Below are 16,704 nucleotides of genomic sequence, written 5' to 3' on the forward strand. Positions count from 1 at the left end.
ATTATGAATAAAGGACCCCTCCTTAACATAACAGAGAATTGCTTTATAAATCTAGACCAATATTTTAATCCAAACTTCAATCTTAATGACATTTCAGAAAAATCAAACATTCTTTTTGACCTGCTCATTCAGCTTTTCAGACAATCAAAATCTAATTCTAAAGGTCCGATTTTTCATTCTCTTTATAGTACTTTTCTTAAACAATCTTCCATATTCCCACATCCCTCAGCCCCACTTTAATATCCTCTCACCCTCCCCCTTTTCTTCTCCTTCCGTTCTTTTTCTCCCTTGACCTCCTCAAGATTTCCTTTGAACCTCACCTACCCCATTTCTCTCTTCAGCTTATTACAACACGCGTAAATTCCCTTATGACATATTTAAATATTTTCTTCCACCTGTCCAATTTTCTTTCTTTCTTTCTTTCTTTCTTTCTTTCTTTCTTTCTTTGCTGTTATTTATTCAGAGTCAAATGTATGGTCCGCATGGAACTGCAATTTTCTATCCACCTTTATTTAACTCCATATATGTTAATCCTCCTCGCGTAACATCTATCGTCCTTCAAGATTCTAGAAACGGAAGAGCTTTCTTCCAGCATCTTACTTCTCATTGACATTATTTTCAAGTTTATAAACATCTTGAGAAGACAATGTTACGGTACTGTAATTTCAATTGATCTCTGAATGAACAGCAGCATCGCTTGAAAACCAACCTTTTTCGATTTCCATGACCAACAACTTAAGTATTACTTTTACAACTTGTTACTTTTATACGGTGCACGGGACCTTTTTATGGATCTCTATTTTTAAACATAATGTAGCACATCTCTGGATTCTTAAGCCTCCACGCGTAACAATTACCTTCCTTCAAGTTCCAAAAAACTCAACAGCCTTTCCAGCATCTATGTGTTTTTACGTCTATGAATATGTTAAAAAAACGACGTAACTTCATCTCAGTTGTTCTTCGAATATACAGCAGCAAATTTATGAAGCCAGCATATGTTGAAATCCTTGACCAACAACTGAAAGATTTCCATCCCTATCAACTTTTTAATGCTATACGGCGCACTGGTCTTTAATCATAAATAAACGACGTGACTTCGGCTCAGTGGTTCTTCAATTGTATACCATTGTCTTAAAGGAGCCAGCATATTCCAGCAACTCAAGGATTCCTATCTATAACATCTTTTTAATATACACTGGACTTATTATGAATCTTTCAGAGAGTTAGTTTTTTTATCATAGTGCTGCACAATATCTTACATGATATGTACTTTTATGAGACTGCACGTGTCTTTACATTGTTTAATTTCTTCGTTATTTGTGTTTAAATTTTGCTTTAGGCTGACGATGACCTATTACTAAGTCGAAACTAGTCCCTAATCATTTATGTAATTTAAACTATTTACATTTTGTATTGAAAAGGTGGACCCAAATAATACATTATTTTACTCTATTGTTCCCACTCCTAGCCCTTTCCTATCCCATTGTCACCATAAGGCCTGTCTATGTCGGTGCGACGTAAAGCCACTAGCAAAAAAATAGGAAAGGAAATCTAAAAATCTATATTTCTCGCTCTTTCCGCCTTTTTTCTTTAGTAGCATAAAACTTTGTCAAGCGACTTAAGTTATGGTTTCCTGGGGAGCGTCGCATATTGACTGACCATTGTTAGTTGAGGTGTTCTGCCAGTCTTCTGCACTTGATAGTATTACTGCCTCAATTATACAAACATTAACCCATCAAAGACCAGTATGACAGTAAATGCTATATCTTGCTGGAATCATACAAGTTGAGCCTCACTGGAATAACCTTTTCAAAACACAAACTGCCTTCTCTCGAATCAGTAATTTTGCTAACGTGTGTTATAATCAGATAGAATGATTTCCCCAGAGCTGGTATGTAACGTGTCAAACTGGCCTGTAATTATCTACTTCATCACACTTTGCCTTGTACACAGGGGCTACTAAACAACTCTCCATTCATTTGATATAGCTCCTTCGTGCAAACAGTAATCATATAAATATTTCAGGTACAGCACTATATCTAAACCCATTACTTTTAGTATATTTCCAGAAATCTTATCCAGCTGCTTTTCCAGCTTTCGACTTTTGTATTTTTTTTGTAAATATCTTTATTATAATAGGTACCGGTTAATTTCAGTACTTCACCAGTATTTGTAACTACCTCTACCTGGACATTATCCTTATATCCAACTATTTCTACATACAGCTGTCTGAATACTACTGCCTTCTGTAACTCGTTACATATACTACCCCCCTTGTTCATTAATGTTACCTGGAATGTCATTCCTTGAACCTCTTTCTGCCTTGAAGTACTTATACATATCCTTCAATTTTTTTTCATACATTCATTTGACTGTTAATTATGTTTGTCGTCATGTCATTCTTAGCTGAATTTGATAAATTCTATTTCCTAGTCAGTTCCTTCAATCTCTCCTTACTTCCACAACCATTACTACCTGCACCTCCTTCTTAATCTCTTTTTCTCTGTTATAATATAGTTGTTTCCAATCCCTTACCACCTTTAAAGGTACCTACTTATTTTCACACTAACAATTGCTTTAAATCCATCCTTATACTGGTTTACATTTTTATTTACCACTTTCCACTGAACATATTTACTTTCTAAAAACTTCCTTGTGCCTCTCTTATCAACCTTATGTTATTGACTAATAGTCCTTGTTCTACAACCTTTCTTTTTATCGCACTTATTTTTTTTTTACCTATGATGAAAACAGCTTTGTAGTTCCTTATAACATCTATCACTTTAGTTTCTCTATAGAGTTCATATGGTTTTATCAGCACCATATCAAGAATATTTTCTCCTCTAGTTGATTCTCTCACTTTGATTCAGCTGACCTACCCACATTAACCTATGTACAATTTGTTGGTCATGCTTTCTGACATTTTAATTACCTTCCCAGTTAACATTTGGTAAATTGATATTACCTGCTACAATAATGTTCCTCTCCCCACATTACTGATTATCTTATTAAATAATTCCGCATCAGCGTCGGCATCAACCTTTCCAGGTCTGTACACCCCAAAAACTCTATAAATGAGCCGTACACTTAAAATTTCATGTTTTTCATCCTTAACTTTTCCATAGCTTACAAATTCCTCTTTCACCAGTATGAATTACCCCCTCCCCCCTTACTGTTCCAATTCTGTTTCCAGGATAAACACTCCAGTTCCGTGAGAATTTCTGCATCCATAATATCACTTCCTAACAATTATTCAACTCTTATTTCAGGATCTGGTGTATATACATCTGTTAAATTAATTCTACTCTATTTTTTTCTTTCAGTACTTCTACAGTTTAATGCTAACAATTTTGTCATCCTTTCTGGGCTTCCACCTACCTATACCCTTATCACCGGTCCCTGGTCCACTTCGTTTCCCTGAATGTATCTTGCTTTGATTCTTCTGAATAATACCCCTAACTTGCACATACCTTTGCAGTCTATTGATTCGTGTATAGTATTTGTCTTCTGTTCTGTTTCATTCTCAATATGACAATCAAAATTGAGTCACACATGTAATAGCCCGCTGAAGTTAATGGAAAAATAAAAGGAGGATATATTCACCAACCCTTCCCTATTACTTCAATAAGGATAACCTTGAGTACATCGAGGTCATAGGGTTCATGCTTGGTGCAAGGGGCACCATTCATGAACTATTGGTCACCTACTTGTGGCACTTTGGTGTGCCGAATGAGACCCTTGTGATATGGGGCATACAAACATTGAAAACTTCAAGATCTTGAGACATTTCCTCTGTGCACTACTTTGTTAATTAAATCATTGAAAGTATTTTTCTTTTATCTTACTTCTTCTATATATCTTTGTCACTAAGGATTGTCTCCTGTACATTATCATTAGCATTATTGTATATCTTTTATTCTAAATTGTACTTAGATTACTGAATTATTTTTGTATGATATTCTTTGTCAGTTTTTCAACCTCAAACATTTGAGGAAGAATAAAAAAAAAAGAAAAAAACAGTGCTAACTTTCTGATTTTGATATACCAAGGACCAGGGAAGAATGAATAACTTGTGTAAGGCCTATTATAATTTAATACTTGTATTTTGAGTTTTTTTTTTTTGAACACTCATAATTTTACTTTGTGTTAATGACATAGTATTTACCATATTGTGTTTCAGTGCTACTGTTACCAATCTTCAAACTAAAGTAGAGACATTGACAACAACAAATGCATTAATGAAAGAAGACTTGGCAATTGCCAAGAACAATATCTTGTCACTCCAGGAAGAAAATGCTTTGTTGAAGAAACAGCTTGGGTCAGAAGCAACACCTGGCAGAGCTGATGAGGGAGGAGGGGAAACTACAACAGCAAAGAAAGGTGAATTGGAGGATCTGCATACATTGCTTGAGCAGGAGAAAAAGCACCGACAAGAAGCTGAAAAGGAATTGGATCTTCAGGTGAGTTTCAAGTTTGTCTTAAAGCAGTGTGAAATCTTTTGTTATAATCTTAAAAATTATTAATTTTGTATAATTATTCTATAAACTCATTGTTGGCTGGTAGTTGATGAGTTGCAATTTTGTTTTGTTGGAGAAGAAATGATTAAACACAAATCTCACTGAAGATCACTGTGGTCATACAGTGAGCTTTTCGGCAAATGTTTCATGTTGGCTGTGGATATTACTTCATATACAGATTTGGTATCTTAAATGAAATTATTTGACTATTTCAGAAACATATAGGGAAACAGATTTTCTAAGAAACATAATGAAAAAAACAAATGACAAATCATATCCTTTTATTGGAAGTCCTGCAAAATTTGAATTTGCAGTAAAATATATTTTTTACACTAATTCTGCACTTTATACATGAATAAAACAAATTGAAGGGAAAATTTGATTTTTATGATATTTTTAAATATATATACACTGACTGACAGAGCAAATGCAACACCAAGAAGGAGTGGTTCGAAAGGGATGAAAGTTGGGGAAAAAACAGAGACGGCATGGACGAATAATTGATGTTTATTTCAAACCGATATGCAGGTTACACAATGCGCACGGCATCGACTCAGTAGGATGTAGGACCACCGCGAGCGGCGATGCACGCAGAAACACGTCGAGGTACAGAGTCAATAAGAGTGCGGATGGTGTCCTGAGGGATGGTTCTCCATTCTCTGTCAACCATTTGCCACAGTTGGTCGTCCGTACGAGTCTGGGGCAGAGTTTGCAAACGGCGTCCAATGAGATCCCACACGTGTTCAATTGGTGAGAGATCCGGAGAGTACGCTGGCCACGGAAGCATCTGTACACCTCGTAGAGCCTGTTGGAAGATGCGAGCAGTGTGTGGGCAGGCATTATCCTGCTGAAACAGAGCATTGGGCAGCCCCTGAAGGTACGGGAGTGCCACCGACCGCAGCACGTGCTGCACGTAGCGGTGGGCATTTAACGTGCCTTGAATACGCACTAGAGGTGACGTGGAATCATACGCAATAGCGCCCCAAACCATGATGCCGCGTTGTCTAGCGGTAGGGCGCTCCACAGTTACTGCCGGATTTGACCTTTCTCCACGCCGACGCCACACTCGTCTGCGGTGACTATCACTGACAGAACAGAAGCGTGACTCATCGGAGAACACGACGTTCCGCCATTCCCTCATCCAAGTCGCTCTAGCCCGGCACCATGCCAGGCGTGCACGTCTATGCTGTGGAGTCAATGGTAGTCTTCTGAGCGGACGCCGGGAGTGCAGGCCTCCTTCAACCAATCGACAGGAAATTGTTCTGGTCGATATTGGACCAGCCAGGGTGTCTTGCACATGCTGAAGAATGGCGGTTGACGTGGCGTGCGGGGCTGCCACCGCTTGGCGGCGGATGCGCCGATCCTCGCGTGCTGACGTCACTCGGGCTGCGCCTGGATCCCTCGCACGTGCCACATGTCCCTGCGCCAACAATCTTCGCCACAGGCGCTGCACCGTGGACACATCCCTATGGGTATCGGCTGCGATTTGACGAAGCGACCAACCTGCCCTTCTCAGCCCGATCACCATACCCCTCGTAAAGTCGTCTGTCTGCTGGAAATGCCTCCGTTGACGGCGGCCTGGCATTCTTAGCTATACACGTGTCCTGTGGCACACGACAACACATTCTACAATGGCTGTCGGCTGAGAAATCACGGTACGAAGTGGGCCATTCGCCAACGCCGTGTCCCATTTATCGTTCGCTACGTGCGCAGCACAGTGGCGCATTTCACATCATGAGCATACCTCAGTGACGTCAGTCTACCCTGCAATTGACATAAAGTTCTGACCACTCCTTCTTGGTGTTGCATTTGCTCTGTTAGTCAGTGTATATTTCCAAATTATAGGCTATAACATGACTCTTTCATGTTTGTAGGTTCTTTGATCATGTTTTTAGGTTTCATAGTATCATGTGAAGTATACAAAATGAACTGCCCACCTGCCATTTTTATGTTCATTGGCTGATAACCGTGGATTATAGAAGGTTAGCACAGAGATTATACTCTTTGGAGTTAAAAAGTATTATGTAGGCCTATTTTCTTGATTAGAGATTAACCCGTATAAAAGTATTATGTATTTCCTTGATTAGAGATTAACCAGTGTTACGGGCTCCCAAAATTACGCTATTATGTTCATCTGTCGTCTTACCTTCTGCCTACTTCGTCGCCTTGCTGCTATGAACATTTCTACTGGCATCACTGTCCTCCGTCTCCTAACTCGCCTCATCTGCAACTGCCTACTATTCCTGCTGCCTGCTCTGTACTCAATTACGTCACCTGCTTCCAGCATGTTCTCGGCCTCGCTTTGCTACGGTATATAAACTCGCTGCATCCATTGAAATACCAGTCAGGCATTCTCTGTTAATGTAAGCGGCGGGAGCAGGCATCTCTTCGCACGGCTGGCCCTTGGTGATTTCTTAAATTATAATTTCCTTCTACGTGACTACACTTCATCACTGTGCAGGGTGAGCAGACTTACAATCATTTATTCTGATTTCTTAAAGTAAATTTGGCTTCTTACGCCTTAACTTACATTATCTTTTCGAACTTTGGCCCATGCTGGGTACTTCATACAGTTTCAGATAGACTTTTTCTACCCTTCAGTATTTGTGATACTTGTGCGAGGACTTGTGTGGACGAACATCTTTCTCGGTCACTAACTTTCTGCACGTCCTGTGTGCATGTGATTTCAAAGAAACAGAGACAGCAGCTTGATATTTCCCTCCTTTCATCCTTGCAATTCACAACAACACTTTTCCCATTCCCGGTCCTTTTTTTCTTTTCCTTTTTTTTTAAAATTCATGTGCTTCGATTTGTAAAAAGTGGCCTATACTTATTCCAAACAATAGGTATTTGGTGTGCGATTCGTCGTACCTTTTTTTTTTTTCTCTTTAAACGTTTAGGATTACTGCTATTTCCCTTCTTTAACCCTGATAATATGAATCTATTTTGTGTCGAAACTACTTATTATTCCAGGAGTGTATTCTTCAAGTATTCAAATGTTGGTCTAGTTACAGTCTAAATGATCCCCCCTCTTTTTTAAAGTTCTTTGTGTTACTATTACGCTTCTGAAAATTCTAGTCATATTCTCATAATCGAGTTACTCTTGATGAGTCTCATGAGCTTTGTGATTTTTCGCTTGTGTTTTGTAAAAACGAAAACTAATTTTGTAACTTCATTTTTACTATTCTCAGTATTACTTGGCTGTATTATGTTTTCTCTTTGGTCATGTTATCAATACATCATGTGGTTTGAACCTTGTGGTTTGAGGTGTTTTTACTTCCCTTCTTTTCCTATTCACTTGTACCTACCACGATATACCTCCAGGGCACAGGTCCAGATAATTCATGCGCGAACTCTGCTGAAGTCTTGTTGTTTGTTTTGATTATATGCTTCGCTCTATTTCCTTCGTTGCTTGGTGCTCGAGTTCCCGAACATTACATGTGCGACTTCGCTGGTGTTCGCCATAAGGCGTGACCTTGGCCTCAAGGGCTCCTGATGTCTGAGCTCATACTGATTTATGATTTGGACGTTTTGATTACCTATGCATTCACTTACACATATATGTAAAAATTAAATCCCAAAAAAACTTACGTGGTAACATCAGTTAATGAAAATGCCGAAACCATCTGTAACGGCTAAAGATCATAAGATGGAGTTCACTAATAAGGGCCTGTGTGCTAACGATACACAAACAGTCGTGTGCAAGACATGGGGTCTAACTGTATCGTGGCAGTGAAGAGATTCCTGCACAAAACATGGAATCTGAAAAGCACAAGCATTTATAGTCTGTTTCAACTACAGAAGAAATTAAATGCGAAGCAGCATCCTTAGTTACTCTATTCAGCAAATGCAAGAAAAAGAAGGATGCACCTATGAATTTGTCAAGAATACTAGTGAAGCATTCATGAAAGCAAAATTCATGCTTGAGAAGGTCGATGATCCCAACTTACGATCTTCAATGGATAGCCTGGCTTAGGAGATCAACATTGGTACCAGTGGCAGAAACGATGTCGTTGAGTATGATATCGATGTCCTCTTGAGATTGTGACGCCACTGAATGTGTAGAGACTGGAGTAATAGCAGTGGCTTGATATTGCTAGCTGGTGGTTTTCGTCTGTTTGGAGGTGTGCCTCTGGAGGAAGCTCGATTGCTGGAGAGAACATATTACAGGGTGTCCGAGAAGTACCCGTACCCCTAGTTTCATACGCCCATTGAAATCCATTCGCAAAAGAGCAGCTGAACTTCAAGTACCGCGGTCAACAATGCATGACCTCATTAAAAGTGATTTGAAAATGAAAGGATTTAGGCCGATGCATGTGAATGAATTATCCGACAATGACATGGAGCAACGAGTTGCAGCCTGCCATGCTTTGTTGGCACAATTCCCAACTACCGTGTCTTGCTCAAGAGTGTTACTTTCTGATGAATGTGCGATATATCGCAGTTCACATAGGAGGAATGTGGTTTTCTGGTCTAAGAAAATCCTCATTATGTGCAAGAGTTGGAAAGGAACCCCCCTCATGTTACGGTATGGGCTGGGATATCATTACATCACTTGTGCGGACCATACTTTTTTGATGGGTATGTGAATGGAAAATCTTATTTGCATATGTTACAATCTTGGTTAATACCTCAGCTTCAAGACAAGGGAATCATGGGTCATGTGTGGTTACAGCAGGATGGGGCTCCAGCACATTTTGCTATTCAGGTGCACGAGTTCCTTGATGAACAGTTTCAAGGCCGCCGGATTGGCCATGGCTCACCAACATCTCCAGCCCCATTGAAATGGCCGCCACAAAGCCCGGAGCTTACCACGCCAGACAACTCATTATGGGGAATAATCAAGTCCTATGTGGCTCAACGTCAGTACACGACCAATGAAGAATTGCGCCAAAGTGTGGAGGAAGCCTTTCGTTCCATAACTCCTGAGATGCTCCGCAAGATGTCAGTGAGGACTTGGAGACGGATAGAACACTGTGTTAGGCATGATGGTGCACATACAGATTCCCTGGATTCATAGTTTTTATATGTAAGTACTCCACTATAATATGAAACATATGAAACTAGGGGTATGGAGACTTCTCGGACACTTTGTACGTATCCAGTTGACATGCTACATAGCAAACTTGATTGGTAACATATGGTTGCAAGAGCTCCAGAAACTGAATAAAGCTGCTGTGGAAACAGAGAGTTGGTTTCTAAACACCCATAGAAGAAAACATTTACATTACCTATTTGCTCTGATATTTTAATCACTTACTTAAATCAGTGTTAAAAGACTTTCTTCAGCTTTTTGCTGAAGCCATCCAGGTTTTGTGGTTTTGGTCAGGGTTTCAAACCGAATGCCCTTGCCCTTGCTGGCATCATGCGATTTTTGAGATTAAAATCTCAACCCAGGATTGACTGGAATTCAAACCTCAGCCTACCAGGTGGGTGTATCCCCCATCCCAACTGAATCAACATTACAATTATCCTTGGTATGCATTTTTTTGGGGTCAGCATTAGCCATGGCTCCATGTATGCCATTATCAAAGTTTACTTGCAATTCTTCTAAATTTGCGCGCTGTGAGTTCCGCATCAACTGATGGAGGGACAAAAAATTGACAGAATGGCATCTAGTCTGAATTATCTGCAGCGGTACCACGAGGAAGAGTATGCGTTTCTGTCCCGTATCATCACAGGGGACGAAATGTGGTGCCGCCATTTTGAGCCAGAGAGCAAATGGCAAAGCCAACAATGGAAACATCACAATTCTTCCCCAGCAATGAAATCCTAATCAGATTATCAAGAAAGGCCTATGGACCCCTCATTCACCTGATTTAAGCACACACTAATTTTATCTATGGGGAACTCTCAAGGAAAACTTTACAGGAATAATTCTGGAACTGCAGAAGAATTAAAAATTCAAATTAGGAACACTTTGCATTTCATCATTGTTCATGAATTGCAAAATGTGTTTCGAAATCTCTTAAGACGTGAAGCTTTGCGGCTCAAGGAGATAACTTTCAACATTTTATGTAAATATTGGTGAGTTCAGTTTCATTTACTAGTTTATTTGTTTGCTTCATTTATAAGGGGCAGTCAATGAAAACCGAACAGCTGCTACAACTTGATAAGTTTCTTTGGTTTTACAGTGAGCCATGGGCTAGTAAGAATCTCCAACTTTATAGTCAGTTCTACTGAAAATTTTGTGTGTTCATGCATGTGAAAACACTGCTTCTGCATGAATTTGAGATATTTTGCAAAAATAAGAGCTAAGAAAGTCCACACCAGAATTATTTCCCTTTAATCTACTCACTTTTAGCAAATGCAACAATTTGTTGAATGTATTCAGGTTATTAAAATGCACTTTGAAACCAAGAGTTCCTTGCAGTCACAACAGGTACCGGGTACATAGGGCATCTCTTCTCAAGCTTTTTCTCCAGAAGCTATGCATGCAGCAAAAAATGGTTCAAGAATGCTGTGAATCTAATGATCCAAAGTAGTCGTGTCCTGAGAAAGTATCTGACCGATAATTCTTCACGTAGGTCTTGGCTGTTAAATGTGTGGGTACTCTGTATCCCAGATCCTGTTGTTCTGTGAATTGACATATCCACTCATATGAAACCATACTTCGTTGCTCATAAAAAGAATGGTATCATGGACACTATTCTTTAAACAAAACCCCCATGGCATTACAGTCCTGACGGGCCTTGGCCTACCAACTGATCGCTGCTCAGCCTGAAGGCCTCCAGATTACGAGTTGACGCATGGTCAGTGCGACGAATCATCTAGCTCGTTCTTGATTTTCTAGACCGGGGTTGCCATCTCACTGTCAGATAGATCCTCAGTTGTAATTGTGTAGGCTGAGTGGACCTCAAACCAACCCTCAAGACCGGGCAAAAATCCCTGACCTGGCCGGGAATCGAACCGGGGCCTCCGGCTGAGAGGCAAGCATGCTGGATCTAGACTGTGGGGCTGGACACTATTTATTAGCCACTTGCAAAATCTTATTCTTGCAATGAAATCTGTAGGTTGTATTTTATGGTCTGAAAGAGTCCGGTAAGATCATAAATGTAATAATTTTGTTGCATTATGTGCTGATGAATGTGAAATACCAATTTCCTGAACTACTCTCCGAAGCAACTTGTGCGGACTGACTTACAGTTTTGCCTGTATATCTTCTAACCTCTCCTGCGTGAGCTGTTCTTCTTTGCTGACACCACTTGTGAATGAGTTATTGCACGTAACATTTTGATGATATTGTAAAACTGGGAAACTGTGTATGGAATTTCTGAAGGCACCCATTAACTGGTTTTTGCTTCTTGTGCAAATAATACTCAGTCAAAAACATTTTCTGTGTTTTAGAGTACTTAACCATCGTGGTAATAATTTCACACACAATATATCTTAAAACTCCAAAAGTTACTAGAGAACTGTTGTCAGCTGTCAAGATTTTCTTATCACGCCAGGCCCATGCCAAGCTTGACACAAGACATATGGCATTCACTTGGGGAATTCCCATGGCCTGTGAGGAAAAGTGTGAAGTCTTAAATTATACTCCCTGTAGAATAAATACGATGCTTTCTTTAAACCCATGGTTCTATTTTTAAATACTTCTACTCCTTGTAATACTGGGTGATCATTTCTTTGCATTATGTGTTCAGAGCAGGAAGAGTATGTGTACTTGTAGTATAGTAGGTAGAGGTGAAGAGATAGGAGGAAATAGACTTACTGGTGTAGTCAGTCAGTCTTTATCCATCCAAGAGATGTTATCGTCTAAAGCTATTCTTAAGTTAAAAAAATGTCATAATTTCCTGGCATTGACGCCCAAAGAAAGCTAGTTCAGCATGAAAAGTGTTGAACGTGTCTCTCTTGTGTATTCACCATCAAAACAGAAATAGATAACATACCTGAATGGAAAGTGAGGGAAATGGGTTTGAATTCTGCAGATGGACAAATTTTCATCATCCTCCTCCTTCTGTTCTTAAAATAATAGAATTAATCCCAGCTAAGGCATTAGAGGGTATTTTAATACAACAACTCTAATTTGCTTCTGGATTGTTACTGAATTCCTATGTGAAAATATTTGTACAACCCTCTCTTATAACCTTTAGTCATTAAACCAACTTCTAAAAGATAACATAATTTTATTATAACGTATGAGTAAAAGTGTTTGAGGTCACTGACCTTGATGTTTAGCTTGATAGAACAAGTGTGATCATCTCCATCTAGAGGATAGCCCAGTAATGCCACATGTCCCTTGCTTTTGGTCAGGTAGTGAAAGTCATTTTATGATTTGTATCAGGGTTAATGTAACCACTCTGCATTTGTGCCAAATTTCATAGCAGCCACATTAATGTTTCATAAACTACCAGTACAATATAGTCTCTCCTGAGCAGTCCACAACATAATATTCTGATTGCTCAATATCTGTTTAGATTTTCACATGATTGTGGCATTATTACCCTGCCTCCAGAATGCTTGCAATATGTTTCTTTTACTTTAGTCACATTAGGAAAAAAAAGACCAGGTCTGATATCAAAGGCAGCATCCCGCCATTCTCCTTGCATTGAATAATTGGTAAACTATCTAAGGAGGCTAGCAGGCAAACTCATCTGTCATGTGGTAAGATGGAGTTTGCAAGTATCAAGCTTTCTTCATAATTTATTAGTGTTCATGGACTGTTACTTATCACACATTTCAATTTTCTTTTAGAATTTTTCATGGTTGTCATGAGTCCTAAATTTATTATAATCTTAGTATTAATGTGTTCACATGGTATATTATGTTTGTACAGATCAGTCTGAAAGCAGAAATGGAAGTAGCAATGAAATTACTGGAGAAGGATATTCATGAGAAACAGGATACAATTGTCTCACTGCGCCGCCAGCTGGATGATATAAAACTTATCAATTTGGAAATGTATAAGAAGTTACAGGTAAGATGTATACTATAGTGGGAAGATAACCATTTAATCTTTGCAGGAGTCTAGTTGTCTTATAATTAGTCATATGAATTTCTATTGAATGGACTTGTTTTGTGAATCATTATCACAAACTTGATCCTAACAATTGCCCAAATTGTTATTTACACTGAACAAAAGAGTGTATCATTCATTAATCATTGATTAATAATGTTAATAACATACTATGTTATGGAGGAAGTATGGGTGCAATTACTTTTTGAAAATTTGTTGGTTCCAAGATATTTTATAAGAACAAATCTAAAATCTCTTCTGAGTCTCTTCAGACTTTTCCATTTGCAAACATACATTTCAGTGATTCAGTCTAATTGTTTTCATCCTTTCCAGTTGATAAGCAGGGTCTTCTCTTCCTCTGTTATCCAAAAGGGTCCTGAGAATATGCTGAAGGTCTAAATGTCTATTTCAGAAACTTCTTGTTAAATGACTGCCTTCTTTCATTAACTAAGATCCATGACAATTGTTTTTAATTTTTTATTTCATTTTTATAACTGTTAGGCTCTTCAGCTGCCGAAACTAACTTTGAGTAAATAAAATTTATAAACTACCTGAAAGAAACATACAATACCGGTCAAAAGTTTAAGACCCCCCTATAAAATGGCACAAATTTTATTTTCACCATACATAACATCATAATTTACCGGGCGAGTTGGCCGTGCGCGTAGAGGCGCGCGGCTGTGAGCTTGCATCCGGGAGATAGTAGGTTCGAATCCCACTATCGGCAGCCCTGAAGATGGTTTTCCGTGGTTTCCCATTTTCACACCAGGCAAATGCTGGGGCTGTACCTTAATTAAGGCCACGGCCGCTTCCTTCCAACTCCTAGGCCTTTCCTATCCCATCGTCGCCATAAGACCTATCTGTGTCGGTGCGACGTAAAGCCCCTAGCAAAAAAAAAAAAAAAAAAAAAACCATCATAATTTCGTTACAAGACAACTTCAGTATATAAGAAAGTGCTTTTTCACGGTACCTAGTAATGAGTAGGACCTCCAGCCTGTTTAAGACACTCACGAACACTGTATGGCATGGTGCTGACTAATTTCCGGCATTGCTCACTCGTTATCTCGTTCCAGCTCATGGAGATTCTCTGGCGAAGTTCAGTCACATTTTTAGGTTGGAAGGCAGCAATTCGAAGTCCAATAATGTTCCATAAGTTTTCAATTGGACTGAGGTCCGGGCTTCGAGATGGCCAGGGCAGAACAGGAATTTATTTTTCCTCGAACCACGAAAGTGTTAGGTGCGACTTGTGGTATGGTGCATTGTCCTGCTGATACACATAATAATCACCATGGAGCTTTTTAGCAGAGGGCAGCATATTATCTTGGAGTGTAGAAATATACTCCGTGGAATCCATAGTCCCATCAACGAAACGGAGAATACCGGTACCCGCAGCTGACATGCAGCCCCATACCATGACAGCTCCCCCTCCTCCTTGCACTGCTGGGGCTAAACATTCTGGTAGGAATTTTTCAGTTCGTGTACGACGAACCTTGAGTTTGCGTGATGAAAATAGCTGAAAGCGCGATTCATCGCTGAACAGCACTTTACCCCAGTGATTCATATCCCAGTTTTTCTTTGAACGACACCAGTTTCTTCTAGTCCGTCTCGTTAGGAAAGGTTTCTTCAACGGAGAATATGAATCTAGTCCTTGTTCTTGCAGACGTCTTGATACAGTTCGACGGGACACACGATGACCAGAAATGTCCGTGAATTGCCTCAAAATAGCAGGAACATTAGCACGGCGATTTGCCTTAAGAAATCATGATAATGGATCGATCTTGGCGCGGAGTTGTTGTTCTCGGCCGTCCGCTGCGCGGCAAGTCATTCACAGCGCCTAGCTGTTGGTATTTCCGTACTGTGTTAGTAACACACGTCTTACTAATATTTAAGTCTTCTGCTATCTCTCTGTGAGACTTGCCGCATTTAAACATGCCTATAATTTGCCACTTGACACTGTCTAACACACTTTTTTTTTCCCATTGTACACAGAATAAAAGTTACAAATTCCTGTCACTATGCACTGCTGACAACAAAATAATCTCACGGAGAAATCCCACAAGCCAGAAATCTGTGCTTGGATGCCATCTGTTGAGTAAAAGTGGAACTACTAGATGCGACAGGTTAGACGTGGGTAGGTAGCAAGCAAGCCGTACACCAAACATGAAGTGAACAAGGGAAAATCTACCATTTTAGGGCTGGCTTGATGGCAATACCTGCAACCAGTTGGAATATACAATACATTATACCTCAGAAAATGGGGATTTTTTGATGTGACCTTCCAACAGTTAAAAAATCATAACTTCTACAATACTTGGCCCAATTGAATGAAATCAGCAGTATATATTCTATCAGATGTAAGAGCTCAGTAAAAAAATGGCAGAGCTCTAGTGCCAGAAGTTTAGGTTTTAGGTGACATATCATGATTTCCTTATGTGGTCCTAAACTTTTGACCGGTACTGTATGGTAACATTATTATACCTGAAGAAGAATTAATCAACCATAGTACCTAATAGTCCTAGTTTTACAACTTTCCTTTCTATCACATTTATTTTTAACTACCAAAAAAAGAAAAGTAGCTTTTTGATCACTCTGTAGAGCTCATCTGTTTTTATAAGCACCATGTCTAGAATATTTTTCCCTCTTAGTTTGTTCCACCACTTCTTGATTCAGCTGTCCTTCCCAGATTAACTTACAATTGTCTGCCAAATTATTACACTCATAAGGAGAACAAGATATTTTCTGAATTTTCTGGACTGGCGAAAGATTATACTTCCTCTGTTGTACGAATCTATATATATATAAAATAAGAGTTTTGTCTGTACATTGCTCAGAATTTGAAAAGAATGGTATTTCTGTATCGGTCATGTCCACAGTAAAAAGAAAATGCACGTTTTACTTTTCCGTAATTTCTGTCTGTCTGTCTGTCTGTCTGTCTGTCTGTCTGTCTGTCTGTCTGTCTGTCTGTTTATCTGTCTGTACACGCATCACGAGAAAACGGCTGAGGAGAATTTAATGAAAATCGGAATGTAAAGTCGGGTGATCGACCGCTACAATCTAGGCTATAAATTATTTTAATCACGCTGAGTGAAATGGTAGTTTAGGGAAAGGACTGAAATTTTATTCTCAAATATTTGTTATTAGTGGTCGTGTCTTAATGAAAATCACTAGACAAAGATGGGAAATAATTCGCTACAATATAGGCTATACACGCTGAGAGAAATGGTAGTT

At 39.3% G+C, this 16,704-nt stretch overlaps 1 protein-coding gene across 1 annotated transcript in view; it reads left to right on the forward strand.

Annotated features, from left to right (window-relative positions):
* The window catches only part of LOC136866143 (RUN and FYVE domain-containing protein 2), a 172,489-nt gene that overhangs the window by 102,979 nt on the left and 52,806 nt on the right, over positions 1–16,704 (forward strand). Inside the window, exons 6-7 of the mRNA XM_067142845.2 lie at positions 4,181–4,460; positions 13,297–13,437. Coding sequence (XP_066998946.1) covers positions 4,181–4,460; positions 13,297–13,437 — 421 coding nt within the window. The remainder of the gene's footprint in view (positions 1–4,180; positions 4,461–13,296; positions 13,438–16,704) is intronic.

This window comes from Anabrus simplex, chromosome 3, assembly GCF_040414725.1.
Source record: "Anabrus simplex isolate iqAnaSimp1 chromosome 3, ASM4041472v1, whole genome shotgun sequence".
Taxonomy (NCBI): Eukaryota; Metazoa; Arthropoda; class Insecta; order Orthoptera; family Tettigoniidae; genus Anabrus; species Anabrus simplex.